The sequence below is a fragment of the Varanus komodoensis genome, unplaced genomic scaffold (genome assembly GCF_004798865.1).
Source record: "Varanus komodoensis strain SLA01 unplaced genomic scaffold, ASM479886v1 scaffold117, whole genome shotgun sequence".
In the NCBI taxonomy this organism is placed as follows: domain Eukaryota; kingdom Metazoa; phylum Chordata; class Lepidosauria; order Squamata; family Varanidae; genus Varanus; species Varanus komodoensis.
In genome coordinates, this window is record NW_025335336.1 from 811,228 (window position 1) to 835,722 (window position 24,495).

General features: G+C 65.1%; 2 protein-coding genes across 2 annotated transcripts; both read right to left on the reverse strand.

The window, feature by feature from the left end:
- Positions 1-368: 368 nt before the first annotated feature.
- On the reverse strand, positions 369-5,578 carry WFDC3 (WAP four-disulfide core domain 3). The gene is made up of 4 exons (XM_044421314.1): positions 5,441-5,578; positions 3,903-4,040; positions 2,375-2,509; positions 369-624 (listed from the first exon to the last, which is right to left on the reverse strand). The coding sequence occupies exons 1-4, from the start codon at positions 5,532-5,534 to the stop codon at positions 560-562; spliced, it is 432 nt and encodes a 143-aa protein (XP_044277249.1). The 5' UTR covers positions 5,535-5,578; the 3' UTR covers positions 369-559.
- Positions 5,579-21,658: 16,080 nt separating this feature from the next.
- Positions 21,659-23,910, reverse strand: LOC123018848 (kunitz-type serine protease inhibitor TCI-like). Its single transcript, XM_044421283.1, has 3 exons — positions 23,826-23,910; positions 22,128-22,289; positions 21,659-21,801 (listed from the first exon to the last, which is right to left on the reverse strand). Exons 1-3 carry the CDS (start codon positions 23,908-23,910, stop codon positions 21,659-21,661), a joined length of 390 nt encoding a protein of 129 aa, XP_044277218.1.
- Positions 23,911-24,495: the final 585 nt, after the last annotated feature.

The following is a 24,495-nucleotide window of genomic DNA, read 5'->3' on the forward strand; positions in this document are numbered from 1 at the left end:
AGCGTCGGGCCGACCCCTTGCCCTGGCCGGCTGGGCCACGCTTGCCCTCCCTGCTGCCACGTCCTTCCAAAGCGACCCTCTTCTGTGATCTCTTCCCCCTCGGGGCGGGTGGCATTCCTGATCAGAGCCCTGGGCCACCAGGGGCCAAAGCTGCAGCGGGCAACAGAGGCTAAAGAGGAAGGGGCAGCCTGAGAGGTGCATCCCCCTGCATCCCCCTGCCCCCGTGGCAGCCGGGGTGGATCCGGGTGTGGGGAAACCCGGGGCTCAGGTCCCCGGGCAGCCCTACGGCTCCCTGCAGGGCTCCGTGCAAGCGCTTCCTGGCCTCCCGAGCGGGAGCCGCATCCACGGGGAAGGAAGGCACGCCCAGCCAGACTTTCGTGCAGGTTTATTTCGAAAAGCAGCAGCTCTGCGGGAGAACGTCGCCTGGCGCCGGGGAGGTCAAGTCCGGGGAGGTCAAGCTGGACGTGGCCCAGGAGCAGGCTGCCGGCCGGCGGCTCTGTGCTGGCGCGGCGGAGTGGCCCTCGCTCGGCTCTGCAGCAGGTGCAGCGGCCCCTTCCCGCTACTCGGGCGAAGTCTGCTGCTTTGAGGGAGGCTGGGTCTGAGAATCGGGGGGAGCCGGTGGCCCTGGGGAGGACAGAAGGCAGCCGGCAGATTAGCGAGAAAGAGGAGACGTGGCCGGCCGCCAGCCCTGCTCTCTGGCTTGCTCCGTGCTGGAGCGGTGGCCGGCCGGCCCGGCTCCGGGTTCGTGATGGGCATCTGGGGAGAGGCAGGCGGGGCTCGGCTGCGCCCAGAAATGCAGCCCAGGGCGTGGGCGCTTCCGGCCTGGACGGCCCTTCCGTGAGCACGGCGGAATATTTGCAACGCCGCAAAGAGTCTACGCAGCTGCTACAAAGGCATCTCCTGCCTCACTGGCCTTTCCTTCCTTCCTTCCTTCCTTCCTTTGCTGCCCTTTCCCCTTCAAGGAAGGTGGGGAGCTTGCATAATCTCCCCCTGCCTCTCAATTTTATCCTTGCAACAACCTACAACTGCCCCAAAGTCCCCCAGCAGCTGAGTGAGAACCCGGACTCTCCGGATCCCAGGCTGGCGCTCCGGGCCAACATGCCACCCCGGCCCTCGAGCCTTTCCAGTTTTTCAAATGCTTTGAGCATGTCAAGTACAGGCACGGGGATGATGGTTTGCTTGGACTTCCAAACGGCCTTTGACGAGGCCCCTCACTAGGGGTCTCTGAGCAGATTTAGGAGTCATGGAATAAGAGAAGCAGGGTTCTCCTCCAGATCAGGAGCTGGTTAAAGAACAGAAAGCAGGGAGTGAGAAAATGGCGATTTCTCCCAGGGGTGGGATGCACCCAGTGGGTGCCGCAGGGTCCTGAAATGGGAACAACGCTTTGCAACGAATTCATGGATGATCTGGAACTCAGCCTGAGAAGCAAAGCGGTCTGGCTTGCTGATGACTGAGAGCCAGTGCGGCCTAGTGGTTAGAGTGTTAAACTGGGACTTGGAAGATCCAACTTCTAGTCCCCATTTGACCATGCAGCTTCCTGGGCGACTGGGCCAGTCACTGCTTTTAGCCTAAGCCACCTCGCAAGGTGGTTGTTTTAAGGACAAAACGGAATGGAGGAGGGAGGGTACGTAAGGCATCTTGGCTTCCTTGAGGGAAAAAGTGGCTGCTCCGGTTTAAAACCCTGAATTTTATTGCAGCCAGCAGCCAGGGTGCGTCGATAATTTTATCTATGTTATATTTTATTGTCTTACCTATGTGAGCCGTCCTGAGGTTTTCACGACAGGACGGCATACAAATATTTTAAACAAACAAACAAATAAATAATTTAAGGGGGCTGAAACAAAACGGGGATGGCAAGGAATGCCAAAGAGACCCTTGGAGCAGGGAGAAGGCATCGAAATGGCAAGTGCGGGTCGGTGCGAGGAAGTGCGAAGCGATGCGCTCTCGGGCAAGGAGTCCCTGCCCCGTGAAGGCGGCTGGGATTCCCCCGGCCAAGACCCGGACACGGCCGAGGAGAGCCGCAGAGCAGACCGGCGCTCGCTCCGAGCAGGTGCGATTGTGCGAGGGGCGGGTGGCCCTGGAGGACGGAGGAGGCGGGAGGAACGGGGCGCCTGCTCGGGGTGGGAGCTCGGAGCACCGCTTGCTTTTTCTCAACTTGCATTTTCTCCCGGGAGACCGGAACGTTTGCAAACGGGGCTCGCTCTCGAGTGCTCGGGCCTCAGAAAAATGCGGGGGGGGGGGCTTTACTCACAGGGCACAGCTGCCTCTGGGTCCCGTGGTGGCAAGAACCGGATGTGCGGAGACGTGGGGCGGGCGCAGTGTGGGGCAGAGGACGTGCCAGGGGTGTGGACAAGGCCCACCTGCCCCGCCTTACCTGCAGCGAAGCATATTTTGCCGCAGCCCAGGGGGCAGCACTTCTGGGACCCCCCACAGTCACCGTCCTCGCAGCACTCCTGCTTGCATGGCAGCCCCGGGGGGATTTTGAACTTGGGGCACTGCCCGGGCTTGACTGTAAAGAAAGGTGCGGGGCGTCAGCGCCGCAAAACTGAAAGCCACCTGAGCTTCCTGGGACTGAGAAAATGGCCTTCGTCGAATACGCGCCTATTCAAAGACAGGGGAGAGATGGCGTGTCGGCAAAATGAGAGCGGCTGGCAAAGCAAAGGCGGGTGAGTGCAGTTCCTTCTGGCCCCGTCTGCCCCCAGAGGGGCTCAAGGGCCTTCCTCGCCCAGGGGGAGATCAAGCTGAGGGGCTGGATTGGCGCTCGGGACTGATGGGCGAAGGCCCAGGAGCACCGCCTCGCTCGGAAAGGGTTCGCCTCTCTGGGGCCGGGGAGCTGAATCCCGGCGTCACGAAGGGCCCGGCCGAGCAGCCTCGGAGCCACTGCCTGTGCTCTCGGACAAGCATGGAGGGCAGGCCACGGGCCGGATGCCTGGAGGAGGGCCGGCTGGGCCAGTGGAGCCTCGAGAAGGGAAGGCTGGGGGGTGGGACCGCACGGCTCAAGTTCTCCAACGGCCACTGGGGTCTCACGGGACAATGGGCTCAGGTAACCGGGAGCCAGGTTCCGGCCGGAGACCGAGAGGGCTTGCAGCACCGCAGTGCAGCCCGTGCCCTGGGGGCGGGGAGGTGGGCTGTCCCACCAGGGGGTCTCCACATTGCAACTGGACAGCCACCTGAGAGGGACGGCTAGCCTGGAGCCCTGCACTGAGGAGCGGCTTGCACCCGACGGCGTGCCCCATTCCAGCTCGGCTCCTCTGTGATTCTGTGAGGAGGCCTGGAACGGGATGAACGCCTCCTGCAGGGACACCCTTCATCTTTCGAGACCCTTGTGGCACACTGCAGGCAGAGGCGTGCTTTACGGCAGAGGTTTCCACGGCCTGGATTGTGGCTATTCGGGGGCATGAGGGGAAGGCTACACCCAGTGGGTGAATTATGCTGTGCTCACGGTATGGCGAAATGGAGGAAGGAGAAAAAATAAACTTACACAGATTAATGGGTTCGTGCTCAGCAAATGCGGACGCCTGGGCTTCCCGGACGTAAGAGCAGCCGTGCCGCCGTGCCGCAGCCTCACAATGTGCGGAGGGAGCCCAGCGCCACGGAGAGCCACGCAGAGAGCGTGATGTGGGTTCTTGCAGTGGCGTGCAAATGGGCAGGATGGGTGGACGATGGGTGCTGGGGGTGCTGGGCCAGCGGGCTGGCTGGGGGACTGGGAAGGCACTGCACGGATGAGCCAGTCCCAGCCGGGGCCTGTTCAAGCAGGGTGGCAGCTCCTGGCCTCATCCAGCCCTCCGGACAGGGCAGGAGCGTCCGTTCTGCGAAGGCCCCTCTGCCCCCCTCACCCCCCCGAGCAAGTGGAGCGCCCCGTGGAAGACAAGGCTGGTCGGACGGGGGAAGCGCCTGCGTACCAGAGAGCAGTGGAGTCTGGCAGGTGTGGCCACAGCCGTTGCTGCAGCACTTCTGGTCCCCCGGACAGGCGTCATCCGCAGAACAACTCTCCACGCAGAGGCCGGCGCCGGTGGGCCTGGGGCACGCTCCCGGCTTCCCTGGAACAGAGGAGCCACGCGAGTGCCGTGCCGGGCAGGGCCGCCTTCCTCAGCCGGCCCGTTTTGCGCCTCCGGCCGCCCGAATCACACCCTCGCCCCGACCGCGTCGTGCGGTCACTCGCCCCGCCTTTGGATGTGTGCAAAGCGAGGGGGCAGGGGGCGCAGAGGCAGGCTGGGGGCACGACACGCATGGGGCACGGGCTTATCTCCCAGTGCCCCTGGGGGAGCGCACCCCACTGCTGTGGGGCAGAGCAGCTGCGGTGCTCAGAGCGCAAACTGGTTTGGAAGCATCCCGCTGAACTTGGCAAGCCAGACTGCTGCACACACGTGCCTGGGATGGGGCTGTGTGTGTGTTTGGGGGGGGGGGGGGCTGTGTGTGTCTGCGGCTCCCCCTGCTGGCACGTTCAGCTTCGGTCGCTGGTGCACCGCAGCCCCATCGCGCGACACGACGGACCTCCTTCGCTGGGACGGGGGTCCGGCGCAGCTAGAGGTTCAGGCAAGATCGCGACGAGCGCTCCCTGCCCAGCTCTGCCTCCAGTCCCTGGCGCCTCCTGACCTGGTCAGGGCCCATGTGCCAGAGGCGAGACGAAGTGCCGCAGTGCCCGATGCAGAAGCTCCCAGGGGCGCCCCCTTCCCCCACGGCTCACAGACCACCCCCACCAGGGCTCCTCCACCCTTCGCTGCCCCGCCTTTGTGTGCCAGGGGGGCAGGCCCTGCCCGAGCTTCCTTCCCTGTGTGGCTGGGATGGGCGCAACGCTGTGGCCAAGCAGCCCCTGCGCGGGGCCTTCTTCGCCCACTCGGACGGCGCCTTCGCTCTTGGGTGGCGGCCGCCTCCTCCTGCAGTGCAGCCCCCAAAGCTGTTGCCTCGGAGCCGGTTCCGAAGCAGCAAGGCGGCTGGGATTCCCCGCCGGCCGTCCTGCCGGGGCCAGCAGACCTGGAGACAAGCTTGGCTTTGGCCAAGAATCCGACAGCTTCAAGCCGTGCCGGGAAAGATGGGCGAGCAAGTTGCAGGGGCGGAAGGAAGCCCGCCTCTTCACCCAGAGGGCGGCATCGGGCTGGAGGGCGATGGGTGTCCCCGGAGGAGCAGGACCCGCCCCCAAGCTGCAGCCGGCTCTTGGTGGCCTGGAAGGGAGGGCGGGAGGGCATCCCCCTTCCCTGCATTTCCCTCATCAGCTGACACGGCTGGTCTTCAGCGATTCTCTTCTTCTGTGCTGAACAGCTGGCCCGGCTGGGCGGCTTTAACGGAACAGAGGCTTTCACCAGAAAGCCCCCTGCTGGACCTGCTTGGGGGCGTGGGCAGGGGGGGCGGGCGCAGTGGCCGCTGGCTCCGTGGGGGACATTCCAGGCGGAGGGTCAGCCGAGGCGGGTGGCTCAGGGCCGCTCCTGGCCGCCCTGCTTACCTCCAGATGGACACGGCCGCTTTGGGCTCCGTGCCGACGTCGGCGCAGTGCCGAGGACGAGGAGCCCCGCGAGGACGAGGAGCCCGGGCCTCATGGTGCAGCCGGGAGCCAGCGCTGAGTGCCGAGCCTCCCGTGGTGCCGGGTTATAAGCACGGGCCCTGCGTGCAGGGGCTGGCTCAGCTGCCAGAGGGGAAGGTGATGCAAGAGCGCTGTGGCCGTTGGGCTGGCTGTTTCTCGAAAGCCAGGGGGAGATTGCGTGAAATGGGCCGGATGTGAGCAGGTTGTCTTGGACGGCTGAGCAAAACCAGCCTGTGGGGGGTGCTTGCGGCCTGAGCGAGCAGCATGCCACGAAACCCGAGCACCCTGACCGGCTGGCCTCCGCCCTTGCTTCGTGGCTGGAGCCTGCAGCCCGGCTCGGCTGCAGCGACTCGGCTGCTCCCTGCGGGCCTCGGCGAGCAGCCCCCCGCTGGGCATCATGGGGCGCTGTTTGCACTCCGGGCCCCCTCGTGGTGCTAGGCCGGCTGGGGGATTGTGGGAGCTGCAGTCCAAGCTGCCTGGGTGGAAATCGGAGCCCCTGGACAGAGAGCCCCCTGGGCGGGGCGGGCGACTTGCTTTTGGGCCCATCCAGAACTCGAAGGCACCATCAACCCTGCCCTGGAAGGCCTCGCCTGACGAGCCACGGGCCGCTTGCGCCCCCTGTCTGTGCGTGGCACGTGGGCGGGCTGGGCTTTGCTTTCCTGCCCCTGCTCGATCAGACGGAACCGGGACACTGGGCAGGAGGTGGCCTGACCCCAAACAGCCACGCCGTTCCTCGTCTTGGCTAGAGATGGGTGAATTTATGCAACCTTTCTGTCTTGTTTCAGCAGGGCCTCTGACAAAGCGCCCCATGATATCCTGGTGGAGAAACGGAGCTTTGGGATACACCAAAGCACCGTCCGGTGGATTAGGGCATGGCTGACTGACCGAAAGCAGAGGGTAGCCATTAGCGGGGAATCATCGGGATGGCGGCCAGTGATAAGTGGGGTCCCCCAGGGCTCTGTCCTGGGGCCGATCCTGTTTAATCTTTTCATCAATGACATGGAAGAAGGGGAGACCAGTCTACTGGTCAGATTCGCAGATGATACTAAAACTGGAGCAGTGGCCACAACTGAGGAGCAGGTACTCCGGATCCAAAGGGATCTGGACAGACTATGGAAGTGGGCAGGAGACAACAGGATGGCGTTCCGTGTGGAGAAGCGCAAGGTCTTGCACTTGGGGCACAGGAATGGGTGTCATAAGTGCAGGTCAGGGGACAAGTGGCTGGAGAGCAGCACTCGTGAAAGGGACCTCGGGGTGCTGGTTGACTGCAGGCTGAACGTGAGCCAGCCGTGCGATGCGGTGGCCAAGAGGGTGAACGCCACCCTTGGTTGCATAGCCAGAAGCATGGCTTCTAGATCAAGAGAGGTGTTACTACCACTCTACACGACTCTGGTGCGCCCGCAATTGGAGTATTGTGCTCAGTTTTGGGCCCCTCATTACAGCAAGGATATAGCCAGGTTGGAGTCAGTGCAGCGTAGGGCCACAAGGTTGGAGGCCGATTTGCAGGGGAGGCCGTATGAGGCAAGGCTGAGGGAACGGGGTCTCTTCAGCCTGGAGGAGACTCCGAGGGGGTCTGTTCGCGACATACAGGTATGTGAGGGGATGTCACATGGAGATGGGTGGAGACCTGTTCTCCCCTGCAGAGGAAGGCAGGATGCGCTCCAAAGGAGCAAAGCTCAGGGAGCCAAGGTTCCATTTGGATGCCAGGAAGCACTTCCTGACAGTCAGGACCCCGAGGGTGTGGGGTGAGCTTCCCTGGGAAGTGGTTGAGGCCCCATCGGTGCGGGTGTCCAAGGACGGGCTGGACGTGCGCATGGTGGGCATGTTGTGACCGGAGCCGGCTCGTGAGCCGGCACGACAAAGTAGAATCTCCAGTAAAAGCCGCTAAGAAACGCTTGAGAAAGGCCAAAGCAACCCTTTGTGCTGCTCTCGAGCTTAGACTTTGGGATGGCGTGCCTGGATAAGCTGAAAGTGCTCTCTCCCCAGCACTTTCGGACCATCTAAGCTTTCCATCCCAGAACCTGACAGGGCAGGGGAACTGCTGGCTTCCCCTGACTCTTGCTGGGAGGGCGAAAGCCGCTGCTTCCGGCCAAGACCACCGCCCTGGAGAGCGCCACAAAAAGGACTCGGTTTAAATAAAACGTGCCCGTGTGCTTGGAAGACAAAGTGCGCATGAGCTCCGGAGCGTGGCCTGCAGGAGCCCACAGGGCGCTGTACTCTTGAGCCGCGCTCCCAGCCCTATTCCTGGCCCAGTCATGCCCAACAAGGCTCTGGGGCCGCAAGGGTTCCCCCGGGGGCCTGTGCCCGGTTCATGGGGTGTCGGGGGCCAATTTGCTCCCAAGCCTTCGCTCCACGTGCCGCCCCATGGCCGGGGCTAGAGATGTCCAAAGGAGCGCCTTCTCCCACATGAGATGGCTGGTGTTGGAGGAATGCGGAAGAGAGCCTCCTCTGCTTTCTGGCCGCCGGCTCGCAGAGGGCCCGGCCTCCAGGGGCCCGGCTGGCAGCTCTTGGCCCCCGCTCCACGAAGCCTTCCTGTTTCGCGGTGCCTTTGCCTGGGCCCAGCCCCCCCCCCCCCCCACTGCTGTGATTATCTGACTTCTGCTTCTTCACTTCATTTTCGTTTGGCCTATATTGTTTAATGGGCAGTATAATGTTTTGCTTGATGTCTTGCGTTGCCTAGCGAGCAGTGAAATGTTTTAATCAACATAAATAATGCACTTTTCAAATTAAAAAATGGAAAATGACTTTGGATGGTGGAGGACGAAAGGCAGGATGGTGCACGAGGCTAGGCATGCTAACAGCCGTTTTATGAACTGCCGACCCTCCAGCCACCACGAGAACCTTGATGCCTCGAGCTGCATCGGGACAAGGGGAGCTGCGGCCAGACGCCACGGCGGTCCGGCCTTCCTGATCCAAACAGAAGACAAACAGGCACCCACTGCTTCAGGTGAAAACAATCTGTGACTATTTGGGGGTGCCTTGGAGGAGAGCAGAAGGCAGGCAATCTGTGAGGGACGCAGAATAACGTGGGGCGGAATGCCATGCGAGGGCAGAGCGCAAGACAGCCGATTCCTCCCCGGACGCCTCAGCCTGGGCTGGACTGCCCCTTAGGTCAACCCCAGGGCTGCTCTTGCCCCTAGAAGGAGGAGCTGCTGCTTTCCTAGCAGAGCAAGGCTTTCAGCTGGAGGCAGGGACACGGTGATGCCGCCTCCCCAGCCCTCTGTCTCCCAAATATTCCTGCGTTCCCCTTCCTTCCGCCGAGCCTATTTCTGGACCAAACTGCCCAGGCTGGAAAATGTTGCCTCTCCAAGACGGAAAGGTGGCTGCGGCCTCCTCAAATATTAATTTGCTGCTTAACCATCGTTCAATATTTGCAGAAGCTCTCCAGCTCCCTCGGTCATCCAGCAGACCACAGCGACGGGGAAGCGGCATCTGGGCCTTCGGGAACTGATCTCCGGTGTTTGCCGAAGGCAACGCTGAGCTCGCTGCGCCTGTGAAGGACATCGCATCGGCTTGCAGTCGCATGCGCTCAGCCGTCTCGGCCTCCTCTCCCTATCATTCTGCTTTTGGAGTGTTCCTGGTGATGGGAGAGTGCCGCATTTTGGCCATGTAATTTCAACTAAGTGGTGCCTTCTTGAGCCTTTGCAGTGGAGCCCGCGCAACCCGCAGCCAGGAGAGACTTCTGGGCAGACTCCCCTTCGCCAGGAGGGGCCTCCGGAAGGGGACTCCTGGGGCCACGGGCCGGCCAGCAAGTGGAGCGGCCGCAGCCTCGGGCCAGGTGCTGCCGAGGGGGCCCAGGGCCAGGGCCAGGGCCTGAGACAGGCAGGGAGGGAGAAGCCTCGCAGCCCAGGTCCTTTCTGGCCAAGGAGAGGCTGGCCTCTCTTGGCTGCGGGTGCACATTTGTTCTGGAATGACTGGGAGACGAAACCGACGGGGCCCATTCATGGCGCTTCACTCATGACGGAACATGCACAATGGAAGGGAACGGCTCCACGACGGGCCGCTCCGGACCTGCTTCGCGCAGTCTTGCTTACCTCGCTGGCAGCCACGTCGCTTTGCAGCCACCGAGAGAGGAAGGAGGGCAGCTGTGCCGGCGTGCCGGTTGCATTTTCTGCTGGCGATCCAGCCGGCCCTGCGCTAGGTTCCAGCCAGGACGGAACCCTGCGAGAGAGAACCCTTGCCAGACCTCGGTCAGACTAAGAAGCAAGTTGCTCGTCTCTGAGCTGCTTCCTCGGATGCCAGTTCGGAACAGGGAGTCGCGGCAGAGAAGAGCGGGGGCAGACACGCAAGGAGCCGCCGGAGAGGCTTCTGCAATCCAAGGCACGCCTCCAGGCGCACGCCTGGAGCCGCCCGGCTGCCTGGGCATGGTGGGAGGCGCAGGCCTTCCTTTGCAGGCAGTTGTGGGCTCCCCCCAGCCCCTCAGGCTGCACTGCACAGGACTGCCCCTTCAGAGCCCGCCTGGGGCATCTCTGTGGGAGGGTGGCCCTGGGCTGGGGGCGGGCGGGAGGCCTAGCCGAGGAAGTCTGGGCCAGCCACATGCGGGGCAAGAGACAAGCAGGAGCTCTGAGCAAGTGCAAGCAGGCAGCTCCTTAAGACTGAGACAGGCGAGGCAAAATGAGCGAACGTGGAGCCAAGTCCGGCTCCCCAACTCCCTCCATGCCTTGGGGCGCCCCCACCTGTTATCCGTGGGTAGCACGGAGCTCTGGGCCAGGACTTGGGGAGTGTGGGTTCTGGTCCCCCCTCCACCCTGAAACTCTCTGAGTGTGTTGGGCAAGGCCGGACTCCCCGCCTGCAAGGCTGTCGTGAGGACGACGTGTGGGGCAGGAGGGCCACGGAGGCTCCTTGCAAGAGGACTGTCATGTGGAGGGGGGGCCGTGGCCTGTGCTCCCCTGCGGAGGAAGGCAGGATGCGCTCCAAGGGAGCCAAGCTCAGGGAGCCCAGGCTCCATCTGGATGCCAGGAAGCACTTCCTGACAGTCAGGACCCCAAGGGTGTAGAAGGGGCTTCCACGGGAAGTGGTTGAGTCCCCATTGGTGCGGGTGTTCAAGGATGGGCTGGACATACACATGGTGGGCTGGAGCTGGGGGTCAGACTAGATGGCCTGAGAGACCCCTTCTGACTCGCTCTGTTTCTATGTAACACTCAGGAACTCCTTCCTGGTGTCCATCCAGAACTTGGTTTCCTGTAACTTCCACCCATTATGCCGTGTCCTGCATTCTGGGATGGCTGGGAAGAGATCCCGCCCGGCCGCTCTGAGGCGGTCTTTCCAGGGCTTGCCAAGGCGTCCTGTCTCGCCTCAGTCTTCTCTTCTCAGGGCTTAGCCTGCCAGATCTTTCCGTCTCTCTTCACTGGGCCTGAAGGTGGCAGGCAGTCTGGCTGGAGAGTTTGAAGAGGAGAGGGAGAGAGCTGCTGCCCGGCTCCCCCAGGAAGGAAGCCCTTGGATGTGGGGGGGGGGGGTCTCCTGGACCTGCATCTTGCCTTTCTGGAACAAAGGCCACCGGGAGCCTCCAAGACCTCTGCTCAGGAAAATGAAGTCGGAGCTAGTGCTGGACCTTCTGAAACAAGCGGGGTGCAGGAGTGTGTGAGTGTGTGTGTGAGTGTGTGCGCGCACACCATGTTAATGAAGACATGAGAGCTTCAGCCTGAAAGGACGGTGGCATGAATGCGCATCGCCAGAAGGCCCAAGAAGGCCAGCTTTCTGTTGCAAGTGCCCTCCAGGAGATCCATCTAGTAAGGTCTGGAGAAAGCGGGGCCCCTCTGGAGGGCTCTCTCTGCTCCCCAGAAGGCCTCTGGGACGAGCCTCCCTCGTGGGACGCGTCCGGGTGGATGACAAGTGCGAGGCGCGCCTGGGCAAGGCTGCTGTGCAGCTGCTTTTGGAGCTCCTCCCGCCGCCCCCGTCCTCTCCCAGGTGCCAGCGGAGAGGGCGCCGCCGTGCCCAGCCCAACCTCTTCCCGGGCAGGGAGGCTCTGGTGCTGCACGGGCACTGCCAGGCGAGTGCGCCACCCTCACTCCCCAGAGGCCTCTGCGCCCAGCCCTTGCGCGGGATCCTGTCGGGCCGCGTTACGGGTTTAACTCGGTGGTCCTCTGCCGAACGAGTCGATGCCCTCGCAGCCAGGTGAGCAGCCTAGAGGGAATGCAGACCGAGCCTCGGAGAGGACCAGGCGACCTGGCACAGCGCCAGCCAGTTGGACCAAGGAAACGGCGCAGAGGAAAACGACGGCTCTGCGAAGTCTGATGGAAGTTGGAAATGGCGCGTGTTGGGCCAGCGAGGTGTGAGAGGTGGGAGGCCCGGGAGGGGGGGCAAGCTGCACTGACTGTTAGACAGGAGGCCACGCTCCGGTGGGATTCCGCAGGGGAGAAGTGAGGAGGGGGTGCGCTCAGGCAAAGGGAAAGGGTCACAAGAAGAGGGGGTGAGGCTGCAGATGCCGAGGCCAGTGGGGGTCCCGGGGGGGGAGAGGGTGCAGCCAGGAGGAGCTGGCGGGGAGGAAGGGCCTGAGAGGCGGAGAGGCAGCCCTGGGGGGGCAGGAAGAGTCTTCTGGCAGGCCGGGATTCTTGGGACCCTCTGAGGTCCATGGCAAACGTTTGCGATGTTTGGTGCTCTTACATAAACAGAACACTCCCGGCACGAGGTACCAAAGGGAACCATCGCTACTTAAGTCACAACAACACAACACAAGGTGAGCATTCCTGCCTCTCTGATGCATGCCGGGTGCGCCCTTCCATCCCGATTAGTCACCTGCCACATGGGTCCTCCCAGACACACAAGCCAAGCACAAGTACGTGCCGTCTCTGGGCAGGGCAGGGCAGGGCAGGGGACCGGGGCCGGAGCCCAGGCCCGTGGGAAGAGCTGGCTCGCCTCCCCGGCTGGCCCGCCACGAGACCCTGCGCGAGGTGGCCACAGACTGGGGCAGCCGCCGCTTCCCCGCACAGAGCCACCTTCCCCGCTGCTGCAGCGGGGGGACCTTGCAGGGGTGCCTAGTGTCCATCACGGCCGTGCGAGAGCAGGCGGGTGGCGGGACTCCTCCGCCTTTGGCGGTTTTGCTCTCCGAGAAATGCTGGAGAAACTCCTCCGCATGGACGGCCCCCAGGCAACAGGGATGTGGCCCGGCGCACAGGCCGCTGCCGAACGCCCGTGGGAGACGAACCCGCGCAGGAGGGCTTGGATGGCGCCACGGAGCTTGGGCCCGGGAGGTCCTGCCCGTCCTGCTGGAGGGGTCCCGTGGGCAGCTGCCTTGCCTCTGGGTGGAGCACAGCTCTGATCCAGCACGGCTGCCCTTGCGTTGTCGTGCAGCTTGAAGGGAGCCGAAGAGGCCGCACTGGCCTCTTCCCCCGGACCTGCTGTTATGCTCGCTTGGGCAGAAGCAGGTGCCCAGGGCGTTCAGAGGCCCGGCAGGAGCTGCAGGGATGCCGGGACCCGTGGGGCTTGGGGCCGACTCTGCTCCGATGCTGGCCCCCCGCTGCGGTTGCACCTGCGGGATCTGCAGACTCTTCGTGCCAAGCCTCTCACGGCACTCCCATGGCGCTGCGCTGAGGAGGCGGAGCCTTTCCTGAAATGCAGGGCACGCTGGGGTGTGTAGCAATCTGTTAGAATAGTTTTCATTGCAATCAGCAGCTGAGCAGCCTTCTGGGTGCCTGACAAAGAAACCACCTGACTGCTTGGGGTCCCAGCCCAGCAGGGCTGTCCCACCTGGCCAGGAAGCTGGGAGGGGCCACCACGGCCAGTCCCCTGGGTGGTCTCTGCGGGGCCCCGTCCATGCAGGCAGCAACCCAGGGCCCGGAGCCCTTGGGACACGCGGAGCCGGATCACGGGGCCCTTTGTCCCTCTGCCTCAGCCTGGGCATGGGACGCCCACACACGGAACGGCATCCGGGCGCTTCCGGGAAGCCCAGCCCCTCCTGCCCTTGCCCAACACCACCTGGGAGCCGGAGCAGCACAGCCCTCTCGGACGCTCCCCGCGCCACTTTGGCGATGCGAAACCTGCCTGTTGCGAAACGGCGGCGCTTGCACGCCGTGGCAGCCTCTCCTCAGCCCTCCTTACGCAAGAGGGGCAGTGCCAGGGTGTCCCTTCTGCGTTCAGGCTGAGGGGCGGGAGCAGCCTCCTGGACAGACGGCTGGGCTGGGCTATAAAGCCGGCGGGACGGGTCGGGCGGACACCCAGCCGTGTCGCACCATGAAGCCGGGTGGCCGCGTCGTGCTCCTGGGGGCCGCTGGTCCTCGGTGCCCCGATGGCCTCTCCCTCTCGGGCATCGGGGCTGGCCTTGGATCACTGCTCTCCGCGTGGTGTCGTGGGGCACCGCCGGGGCACAGGACTCGTGCCGCCCTGCCCTGCCCTGCCCTGCCCTGCCCTGCCCTGCCCTGCCCTGCCCGTGCATGATGCACGCTTTTCTTGCAGAAAAACCAGGGCGCTGCCCCACCTCGCCGAAAGATGTGGTCATGATATGTGGGGTGTACTGCACCAACGACTGGGAGTGCCCCGGGATGCAGAAGTGCTGCCGGTACGGCTGCCATATCGGCTGCTTCAAGGCCGTCTGAGGTGAGCCAGGCGTGCCCACGGGGGCCCTTGGAAGCCGGCTGTGTCCTGGCTGGAAGGGTGCTCGGGGTGCAGCCCCAGGGCCCACGCCCCCCCCCCCCCGCCCCATGAGGCAGCATGAGGGGTGGAGCAGCCCCCGGGCCCCCCCCCCCCCCCCCCGTGCCCGATGAGGCAGCATGAGGGTTGGTCGGCCCTTTGGCTTCCCACGGCCCCCGCGGGCCTCGTGGCTTCGGTGCCAGACCCGGACGGGGCTTTTGCCATGCCCCCACTGCCCGCCCAGGCCACCCTCTCCCAGCTGCAGGCACGGCTGTGGCCACCTTCCTTCCTACGTGCCAAGGAACTTGGCGAGGAGGTGGCCGGTCTGCCCCCGCGCGGGCATCGGGGGGGCGGCTGGCAAGACGTGCAGGGCAGCCCGTGCCTTCCCTGACCTGGCCAGGGCCTTCCGCTGCCCTGCCGGCCTGGGGGCCCCTCCTCCCGCCTCCCCAACCTGACCGGCTCGCCTTCTTTCCACAGCACGCCCTGGAGCGAACCGGTGGCAGGAGCTGCTTCCATGTGCTCCAAGGCGCTGACGGCCGGGCACCTCCGCAGCCAAGTGGCCAGTGCAGGCGGCCAGTCGCCCTGCCGCTCGCGTCGCTTCCCCGGCGGGGAGGACAGTGCGTCCCCCGCCGGGCCGCCCCCCTGCTCTCTGCCCCTGCAATAAATGCATCCGTTCGCTGGCCGGCTCCTCTGTGTGTTCTCCCCCCGCCTCCCTCCGCTTTCCCCATTTGGGGTAGAGATTTCCCAGTATGACACAAGTGCACAGCATGCATCTTAAAATGTTGGAACTTAAAATGTTGGAATGTGCAAAATGGAAGGAAAAACCTGGCAGCCGCACCAAGATTTCCACTAAAACAACTGGGAAAATGGGAGGGTCTCACTGGGTTGGCCAGGAGCCCGAGAAAGGAGTGAGGCAAGCTCATTCTGCAATGGGGGGGGGGGGACGGCAGATAAGGCTGCCCCCCCAATCTTGCATTCCCCTGCCCAGCCCCTTTCTCTTCCATGGCCCACGCATTCTGCGCTCACCAAGTAGCTCTCGAAAACCTTGCCAATTTTGGCCCAGAACGTGCGAGATTTACTGAGAACAAAGCAAGCCCCTCTTTTTCACGGTCTGATTGTGCCAGAGACACGCAACAGCAGCAAGTAGTCCTCTGTGTGGGTGCTTGTGCGTGCGAGTGCATCCGTTTGCTTGCTTGCTTGTTTGTGTATGAAGGCTCTTTCCTGCAAGCGCAGTCGCGATTGTGCGCCCGACCAGCTGCCTCAGCCGCGACACACAGCACAGCCAGATGTTCCTTTGCGTAATGATGAGCAACAGCAATCGTCATAGCAAGAAACATTTCTCCATACAAGCCGGATCCACCCGTCCCCAAGGAGGACGGAATCAGCAGGAAGCATCCCGCTGCTTTTGCACATGGCTGCCTTGCCCCGCAACTCCTTTTCGGCCATTTGGTGTCCGCACACCTGCCTCCACCGCGGGCTGATCTTTGCACACCTGCCTTCTTGACGGAGGCTCGTTTTGCTCTGGCAGTGCCCTCAGAACCCACACTTTCTCCTGGCCATCAGGGCAGAGTGATGCTCTGAGGTTGGAGATCAGAAGCACCCTGTTGAGGGGCAGTCCCAGGGTCTCTGCTGCCCCCGGCCTGATCTGGACCGTGAGCGGAAGCTGCGGGGCCGGGCGGAGGCTCAGCTGCTTGCGCAGAGGAAGCCGCGCACTGCGGAGGCTGGGCTTCGTTCCTCCGCCACGTGCGCACTGCCCCGGGCAGCCTCCCGTGGGCCACCGGCAGCTCTTCCCGGCTCCCGCGGCTCCTTCAGCACGCCACGCGGGGGCCGCACAGGGGTCACTTGAAGCCCTGGGAAATGAGGCTGTGGAGCGGCCAGGTGGAGCCCCCCGCACTCTAGCGGAGAGGCCGGCAGGTGCCTTTCGGGTCCGGATACCTGGGCGTCTGCCTCGGGAGTGCTGGGCAGTCACCCGCACCCAGCCCCACAGTTTCGGCTGGGTCGCGTTCCTGCTTACCAGCGCTGGCTTATTTAGCAGACGGGCAGGCTGGCGCACTCCTGACATTTAGAGGCTGCCACAGCGAGGGCTGGCGTGGTGCCAGGCTGCTTGGAGGGCGCGCCGTCAAATCACGAGCAGCAGCTTTGAATGCCCCTCCGGAGCAAAGATGCCGCGTCCTGCGGCTAGGAATCCACCGGCTCTCTCGCTCATGTCAACAAAAGAGGGCAGAGATTTCCGTGACCGCCGGTCCTGCGTATGGGTCAGGGCTCCCGGGGTGGCAGGCAGCCCTCGGGCAACCGCAGCCGCACAGCAGCAGCAGCCTGGAAAGGGCGCACTGGGTCGGCCCCGCCGTCGGCCAGGCCTGAGCCGTGACTCCGGCAAGGGGCCTTCTCGCATCCGGGCCTGGCACGTGGCCGGGGAGCACACGCTTGCTTGTGCAGTCGGGCACCTGGCAGGCTGCTGGCCGAGGAGGGGCCTGGGCATTTGAGCTGCAGTGGCCTCTCGCCGTCACAGACAGGCTGGACATGCGCATGGCGGGCATGTTGTGAGCGGAGCTGGCTGGAGCCAGGGGTCAGACTAGATGGCCCAGGAGGCCCTTTCTGACTCGCTCTGTTTCTACATTTCTATGTCTTCCGCCCCCCCCCCCCGCCCCCCCAAGCCAACAGGTACTCCAGTTCTGGATTCCCAAGGAAGCAAAACCTGGAGCTAGCCAAATGCATGCTCAGGATTTCCCCCCTTTCCTTCTGATTTTCTGGGGACCAGTCAGCAGCCCCTGAGAAAGGGCACCCCAGCAGCCCTCCTCCTGCCGCCCAGCAGGTGTGGGGCTGCCTGCACACGCGACTGGAGAGCGAGCAGTCTGAACTGACATGCCAATGTGGGGCGGGGTGAGTGTGGGGGGCACTGGGGAGCTGGGTCGCCAGGCAGACCCCCCTCCTGCTCCACCGCCGAGGTGCCTCCAGTCCGTGCTGCTGTGAAGGACGGCAGGCCACCCCCTCCTTCACGCCCCGGAACGGCTGCAGAGACGGTGGGCACTGCCAGGCCTCCAGACTGGCCCCCGGAGCGCTCTGCTGCAGAGAGGAGCTTGGCCCGCAGGTGCGGCGGGTGCGGCTGGGGCGGGCACGCCGCTCGCCTTCCGCCACTGTGCCGCCGGATGCGCAGGAACAGGGCCACTTGGCAGCAGTGGCCGTTGGTGGGCAACCCCGGGAAGGACCGCCACCCTCCACCCTCCCTCGCTCGTTCCCAGTGGCACCGGCCCGGCTTGGATGCGGCACCTGGGCCGGTCGGCCGGGAGGGGGCTCTCGGGCTGCCTTGCTAGGTGGCTAGGGGCTCCTGGCCCTTGGGCCGAGCCCCCCCCCCCCGATCCTCCCAGGAAGGGAGCCCTTCGCCTTCCACTGCTCTCTGGTTAAGAGCATGCCCACCACCCTGGAGCTCAGCAGTCCCCTCTCTGGGGGGGCTGAGAAAGCCCCCCCCTGCAAGAAACCGGGACATCCAGCCAAATAGCAGCTGGGCTTCACATGCAGCCGCCGCTCGCCCTCCCGTGCCCCCTCATGCTCTGCAGCACCAAGACCCGTGCCCCACCCATTCCGGCTGTGCTCCCACCACTAGGCATTCGGGGCTTCGGTGAACGCCACCCTCGGTTGCACAGCCAGAAGTGCGGCTTCTAGATCGAGAGAGGTATTGCTACCACTCTATGCGACTCTGGTGCGCCCACAACTGGAGTATTGTGTTCAGTTTTGGGCCCCTCGTTACAGAAAGGATATAGCCAGGTTGGAGTCAGTGCAGCGTAGGGCCACAAGGTTGGTTTGCAGGGGATGGGGTATGAGGCGAGACTGAGGGAACTGGGTCTCTTCAGCCTGGAGAAGAGGAGACTCAGAGGGGATCTGTTGGCGACATACAGGTATGTGAGGGGGTGTCACACGGAGGTGGGCAGAGACCTGTTCTCCCCTGCAGAGGAAGGCAGGACGCGCTCCAACAGAGCAAAGCTCAGGGAACCCAGGCTCCGTTTGGATGCCAGGAAGCACTTCCTGACAGTCAGGATCCCGAGGGTGTGGAATGGGCTTCCACGGGGGGTCACTGAGGCCCCATCGGTGCGGGTGTTCAAGGATAGGCTGGACGTGCACATGATGGGCTTGTGGTGAGCGGAGCCGGCTGGAGCCGGGGGCCAGACCAGATGGCCCGGGAGGCCCCTTCCGGCTCGCTCTGGTTCTGTGTTTCTGTGATGAATCTGTGTAGGAATCTCTTTAATCCAGGTGGTGGAAGGGCTACCTACGTTGGCTGCCAGGCGCTGTTGCTCAACATACAGAAGTCTCCTTTCAGCTTTTACTGCAAGCAGCTCCCTGGAGTTGCCCGTCTTGACCAGCTCCTCTCTCTTGGAGAGCCCGTTGGAAGGCCTTCTGCACTACTGACCTTCCGGCTTCGAGGCAGCTTTGAGGGTCTTCCAAGCCCCTGCAAAGCACCAGCCGCTCTCCTCTGCTAAGGCACAGACATCGGAGCTCCTGGGCTGAACTGAGGGAGGGCAGCTTGTTGTGGAGCTGTCAGTGCCCCTCCCTGGACACTGAATATAAGGAATTCCTTCTTTTGTTGACCTTGGGATTGGAAAGGCTGTCCTACCTTTCTTCATTAAAGCAAAAGTCGAACTTGGCCTCAGGAGCTTTTTCCAGTGGAAATTGACTTTTTCTGCAGGGCACATCCGCCCTGCCTGCTGACGCCACTTTCTGTGGGTTCGGAGGTTCTGTGCAACACACCTGCTTTTGGAAACTGGAGACCCGTTGCGAAACGGCTGCGCTTGCACGCCGTGGCAGCCCCTCCTCAGCCCTCCTTACTCACGAGGGGCACCGCCAGGGTGTCCCTTCTGCGTTCAGGCTGAGGGGCGGGAGCAGCTGCCTGGACGGACGGCTGGGCTGGGCTATAAAGCCGGCGGGACGGGTCGGGCGGACACCCAGCCGTGCCACACCATCAAGTCGGGTGGCCGCGTCGCGCTCCTGGTGGGGCCGCTTGTCCTCTGCCGCGATGGCATCCGGTGAGTCAGCCCCGCGGGGCCTGCCTTGGAGCACCCCTGGACAGGCTGATCAGCCCCGTGGCTGCTTGGGGTGCAGATTCGGGGGAGGGGGTCTCCCTTGTCCTCCACCAGGAGCAGAATCCCATATAGCCCGGAGTCCGTTGAGGCGGGCCAGGGGAGCAGCTGCCGGCAAGAGCTGCAGAGGCTTTGGGGTGGGGTGGGACCGGGAGAGAGGCTGGGAGCCACAAACTGCAGGCCGCCCGCACTGGGACGCCCCCCCCCCGCGTTTCTGCTCCACAGAGTGGGCGACCTGAGCCCCCGCAGCCCCTCCCGCGCTGTGCCCGCCCCCTCCCCCACAATAAACGCCCCGCATGCGTGCGTGCGTGCATGCATCCCGAGGGCCTGGCGGGGCTCGTGCTGGGGGAGCGCCCCCCCCCGCGAGATCAGGCTGCCTTGGCCACGTCCACGCGCAGCTCGGCCGTCTCCTGCAAGCACTGCAGCATCACGGCGAATCTGGATGGAGCAGAACTGCAGAAAGGGGCCACTGAAGGAGGGAGGGGCTGGGACAGCTGTTCAAGCAGGCGGTCCAGCACCGGGGCTGGTGACTTGCACGGACGGCCAGTGGGGAGAAACGACGGAGGTGCAGGAAGTGCGCGCTGGGGAGACGGGGCGGGAGGAGAGCTCCTGAGCAGCCGAGGAAGGACCTCGATGCGGCGCCCACCAAATATACGGAGCCCGTGCAGCTCCTGGTCTGCCCAACTGGCTGGCCACTACTGGGAGCCCGGGGAGAAGCCCATGCCTGGCTGCAGGTCCAGGCTGTTCTTGGGACGCGTTTGAGCTCAAGAGTGGGGGTGCCCAGAGGGGGTCCGGCAAGGATCCCTCTCCCTTGCCCAGTTGCTGCTGCAGTCCCAGGGGGCAGAAAGAGGGACGGTGGTCGGCAGCCTCGGGATGGGTGGGGGGTCCTCGTGGCGTGTGCCTTCCCCAGAGGAGGACTGCCACTCGGCACCAAGGCCACCCCTTCCTCATTCGCTCTTTCGCACCGGAGCTGCTTGGACACAGAGTGGGCTGACCAGGCGGGGCCGAGCTCTAGAGCCGCCTGCGAGGGAGCCGGGTGGGCTCCTGGGCCTCGGACAGAGCAGCCCCCTGCTCTGGCCCTCCCACGGCCCTCCCTGGCCTCATCCAGGGTCTACTGCTGCTCCGGCCTTTCCCGGAACCGCCCCTCCGTGCTGGGGCTGGGGAAGCTGCCCGCGCCCCGTGCCGAACGCTCCCAGTCCAGGCAGGGGGGGCTCCAGTGAGGCTGCGGCTGCCCACCTGTCCCTGCACCCCCAGCGGGGCCTCCCTTGCAACCTGGGGTCTCCGGTGGCTCCCTCCCCCCGCTGGAAGACGCAGCTGCAGGGGGCAGAAAAGGTCTCCCAAGAAGGACACTCCGCAGGATGCGATGAACTGAAGCCTTTATTGTGTGGGGGGGCAGCCCAGCAGGGGGGTTTGCACGGGCGGAGAAGGCGATGGGGGTCCCGCTGGCCGCCGTCTGGGGAGGGGCCATCGCCCTGGCCCTGCGGAGCTCCTGCTGCAAGGAGAAGAGGGGGCGTGTGAGGAGGAGGGTCCTGCCCAGAGCAGAGGGGCCCTTTCTCCTCCGCTTGCCTGGCCGGGCTGCTCACCTCCTGGGCCTCGCAGCTGGTGCCCGGGCAGCGGCCCTCAGAAGCGTGCCCGTGTCCCGGGAGGACTGGGACCGCTCCCCACCCCTGGGGGGCGGCTGCTCTGTCCCCCGCAGCCAGGGCTGCTCAGCCCGGTCCAGACATCCCGGAGTGCCGGACATGGAGTGACCGGCTCGAGTTGCAGGAAGCCAGCCTCTGGCTGGACATCGGGAAAGGGCCTGACTGTTGGAGCGGAAGGACAGTGGGACCCGTGATCCAGGGAGGGGCGGGGCGGGGCTCCCCCCCCCGGGGGCCTCGGGATGCGGCTGACGGCCCCCCGAGAGGGACGGTGCCATGTGGTGCCTGCACTGAGCAGGGGGGCACCCTGAGGGCCCCCCTGCCATCCCTTGCTTCGCCCTGCCCTGTCCCACTCCCGCTCGGCTGCCCCGGAGGCGACCGAGCAGGCGACCGGACACGGAGGCCTCTTGTGTGCCGCCGCTCCCACTGCAGAGACAGACGGACAGCAGGGACGGCGCTTCGTGGCTCCGCGTGGAACGGCCCCAGCCCCTGTCGGAGGCCCCCCCCCCGGCCTGTGGCGCCCTCGGGACCGAAGCCTCTATGCCCCCACCAACCCTTCCCCTGGGAGGCAGGCCTGCCCCCCGCTGCTCCCGACCAGCTGGCACTGCCGAGTTCTGCCCCCCCCACCCCCGCAGAACCCCTTCCCCTCCAGCCCTTGGGCCTCTTGGGTGCCTGGCACAGATCCGGAGCCTGGGGGACGCATCCCAGGGCAGGGGGCTTGTGCGGAGAACGAGGGGAGGCAGAGGCTGGCTCGGCTCCACGGCCCTCCTGGCCTCGCCGGCCCAGCGTGTCCCAGCACAGGGGACTGGGGACGGGGCGCACCCCATCGCGTGACGCGGGTAGCCAAGACCCCCGCCGCCAGCCTCACCTCAGATGGGGGAGAGGCAGAGCCGGCGGCATCTGTAGGGGCAGCACTTCTGGTCCTTCGGGCAGTCGGAGTCGGCCTTGCACGCCTCGCCACAGAGCTTGGAGTCGTACGGGGGAGACTTGGGGCAGAGTCCGGGCTTCCCATCTGCGGCACAAACAGGGCCGGGGCTGAGCGGAGTCCCGGGAGCCGCGGGGCAGGGCAGGGGCTGCGGGCCAGGCGGATCCCCACCCGGCAGGCGCCGGCAGCCGAGGCCGCCCAGCGTCGGCTCCGGGGAGGGTCCGGCTCAGCGCAAAGGACCCCCGGCCAGTCCCCAGGGAGGGCCAGCAAAAGCCACCAAGGACGCGCCTGGGGGGAGGCACTCCTCTTCCCCGAGGCGCTCCTGCCAGGCATTTCCCTCTGGGAATGGCGGGACCCGCTTCCCCGTGGCTGCCGGGCCCACTCCCCCCGGCCCCCCGGCCCCTCCCACTCACCCACACAGGTCTTCTGGCACTGCTCCAGGGTCTTGAAGTTGTTGCCGTTCCCCTTGCAGCCCCCGTAGATGAACTTCTGGCACCGGTTGGTGGCGCGGTTGTAGTAATAGCGCACGATGTACGCCTTGCAGTGTCCGGGGTCCACAGGCAGGTCGCAGATGTCTGGGCGGAAGGACTCGCAGGTTCGCCAGTGCGGGCTGCCCGGCCCCCCCCGGAGTGGGAGCCCCCCACCCCACCGAAGCTGCCGCCCGAGTGTGGCCGCGGCAGCATCCCTCTTTCCCAGGTCCCAGTGGCGGATCGCTAGTGGCGACTGGAAGCGCCCCCTCCCCATCCTGTACCTGCTCGGCCGCAGACCCCTCCCCAGCCAGGCCCAGGGCCCGTGAGGACCCCTCCACACAACGACCCCCGCTGCACCCCTTCTGCTTCCCGCAAGCCCAGCACGGCCCAGCTCTGGGGCCCCGGGGAGCTCCAGGGGAAGACCCTGCCCCCCTCCGATCCTGGGGCACGCTCCGTGTCTTGCGCGGAGGGAGCCTGGCGGAGAGGTGAGGGGATGCAGAGGCGGGTGGTGCAGAAGGAAGGGCGGACCGTGCAGAAGCCGCGGCGGAGGGTGGGGAGGGGCTGCGCCGGCAATGCTTCCGAAGGCTTGCCGTGCCTCGACCCCCAGCCTCCCCCCGGGGAACCGGGCGCTGGTTGTATGGGGAACGGCTGCCGCGAGGCACCTACGGGCCCTGAGGGAGCAGTTCCCGCAGCCCCCCACCCCCCAGTTAGCCCCAGCGAGGGAAGCTGGCTCCGCAGCCCCAGAGTTGGCGCCCCCTGGCCGGAAGGGCATCGGGCTGCGTCGGCCCGGCCGGTCCCGGGAGCGTCTCAGCGGAGCGAAGATGCCCCTAAGGTCCGGCCCCTGCCCAGCGCCTCCAGCGCATCACTGCCAGTGCCGCAGCCCCCCAGCCTCATCCCCGAGGGGGCCTTCTGGCCGGCAGCCCACCTGGACCAGCGGGCCCAAGCCAGCCGATGCCGGGATCGCCAGGGGGTGGGGCTGAGCCCTCCTTCCGTGCCCCCACCTCGGTTGCTTCGGCCAAGGCGGGCACAGGCTTTCCCTCCCACGGCGGAGCAGGTGGGGCGAGTGGCCAGGAGCTCCCAGAGCTTAGCCGAGGAACCCAGCAGAGGACTGTGCCACGCTCTGGCCGGCTACCCCCCTGCCTTTCCTTCCCAGGGCCGGGTCGCTCCAAGAACCCTCGCCATGACCGGGTGGGAGCCCAGCCTGCTTTCCCACTGGGGAGGCTGCCAGTGGCACATGGGTCACTCAGCAAGCGCTGCCCCCGGCGCACTGACCCACGCCCCCCCCCCTCGATCCAGCAGCCTGAGCCACGTGGCTCGCCCTGGCCTTCTGCGCGGAGCCCCAAGCACGGCCACCTGGAGCAAGAGGCGCTGCCGCCGGCCTCGGGAGCGGCATCCTGTCCCCACAAGGGTTGGGGCAGCACCTGGGGACCCAGGCCGAGGCCGCCTCTCTGTTTCTACAGCTTGGGAATGTTTCCGGGAAGGCAGGGCTGTCCACGTGAGACGCGTGGCTTTTCATGGAGGGCAGGAGCAGGAAGACAGCAGCTACCCCCCCCCCGGAGCATAAAGACCTCCCCCCAGTGGCTCTCCGGCGTGCAGGGAGGGCTGCCGTGGGGAAGCCGGAGAGCAGAGGGGCGCCCTTACCTGGCGGAGGGATGCCGGAGACGAGCGCCAGCTCAGCGCAGAGGGCGAGCAGCCCCGCGAGGAGGAGGAGGGCACCCGACTGCATGCTGAGGCCGGCCGGTGCAGGGTCTGCTGGCCCGCTGCAGCGGGGCCCCTCTTTATATCCCCGCGAAAGGCTCCGCGGGGATTTTCAGAGGCCGTGGGTGAAGGAAGCGCGATGGGGAAAGAGCGGGCGGTGTCGCAACGGAGCCGCGGAGGAGCGCTGCAGGCCAAGCGGCACGGCGCTTGGCACTGGACTGCATTCCGGCCAGGTGCGCAGCCCAAAGCCAAAGTGGGGGGGGGGGGCAGGATACACAAGGTGCTAACACGTATTTTCGTACAGGGAAGTTCTCTCCGTGTGGGGCGGCCAGAGGAAAATCCCCCATTTGAAGGTGTCCCCTGGTTGAAAAGCGTTTTCACGGACTCCAGGTTAAGGATCTCTGAATGATGGAAACCCGGATGGGGCCCAGATGGGGCAGCTGGTGAAACGGGCAGCCATGCAGGACACCTTGTCCGGATCTTCCACTGCTAAGGTGCAATTCTATTTAAATGATACGAAAATAAAATATCAGTGAGGACACGCAACTGTTACGCAGGTCGCTGGCCTCTCTTGCAGTGGTGCCCGTCCAGTTTTCCTAGATAACGCGGAAGG

Excerpts from the sequence above, each read along its gene's own strand:
- WFDC3 (XM_044421314.1), bottom strand. The coding sequence starts at position 5,534 with ATGAGGCCCGGGCTCCTCGTCCTCGCGGGGCTCCTCGTCCTCGGCACT. Across the intron at positions 2,510-3,902 it reads CCAGACTCCACTGCTCTCTG|TCAAGCCCGGGCAGTGCCCC; the intron begins GTACGCAGGCGC and ends CTTTCTTTACAG. Across the intron at positions 625-2,374 it reads CAAAATATGCTTCGCTGCAG|GGCCACCGGCTCCCCCCGAT; the intron begins GTAAGGCGGGGC and ends TGTCCTCCCCAG.
- LOC123018848 (XM_044421283.1), bottom strand. The coding sequence starts at position 23,910 with ATGCAGTCGGGTGCCCTCCTCCTCCTCGCGGGGCTGCTCGCCCTCTGC. Across the intron at positions 22,290-23,825 it reads CTCCGGCATCCCTCCGCCAG|ACATCTGCGACCTGCCTGTG; the intron begins GTAAGGGCGCCC and ends CCTTCCGCCCAG. Across the intron at positions 21,802-22,127 it reads GTGCCAGAAGACCTGTGTGG|ATGGGAAGCCCGGACTCTGC; the intron begins GTGAGTGGGAGG and ends TTTGTGCCGCAG.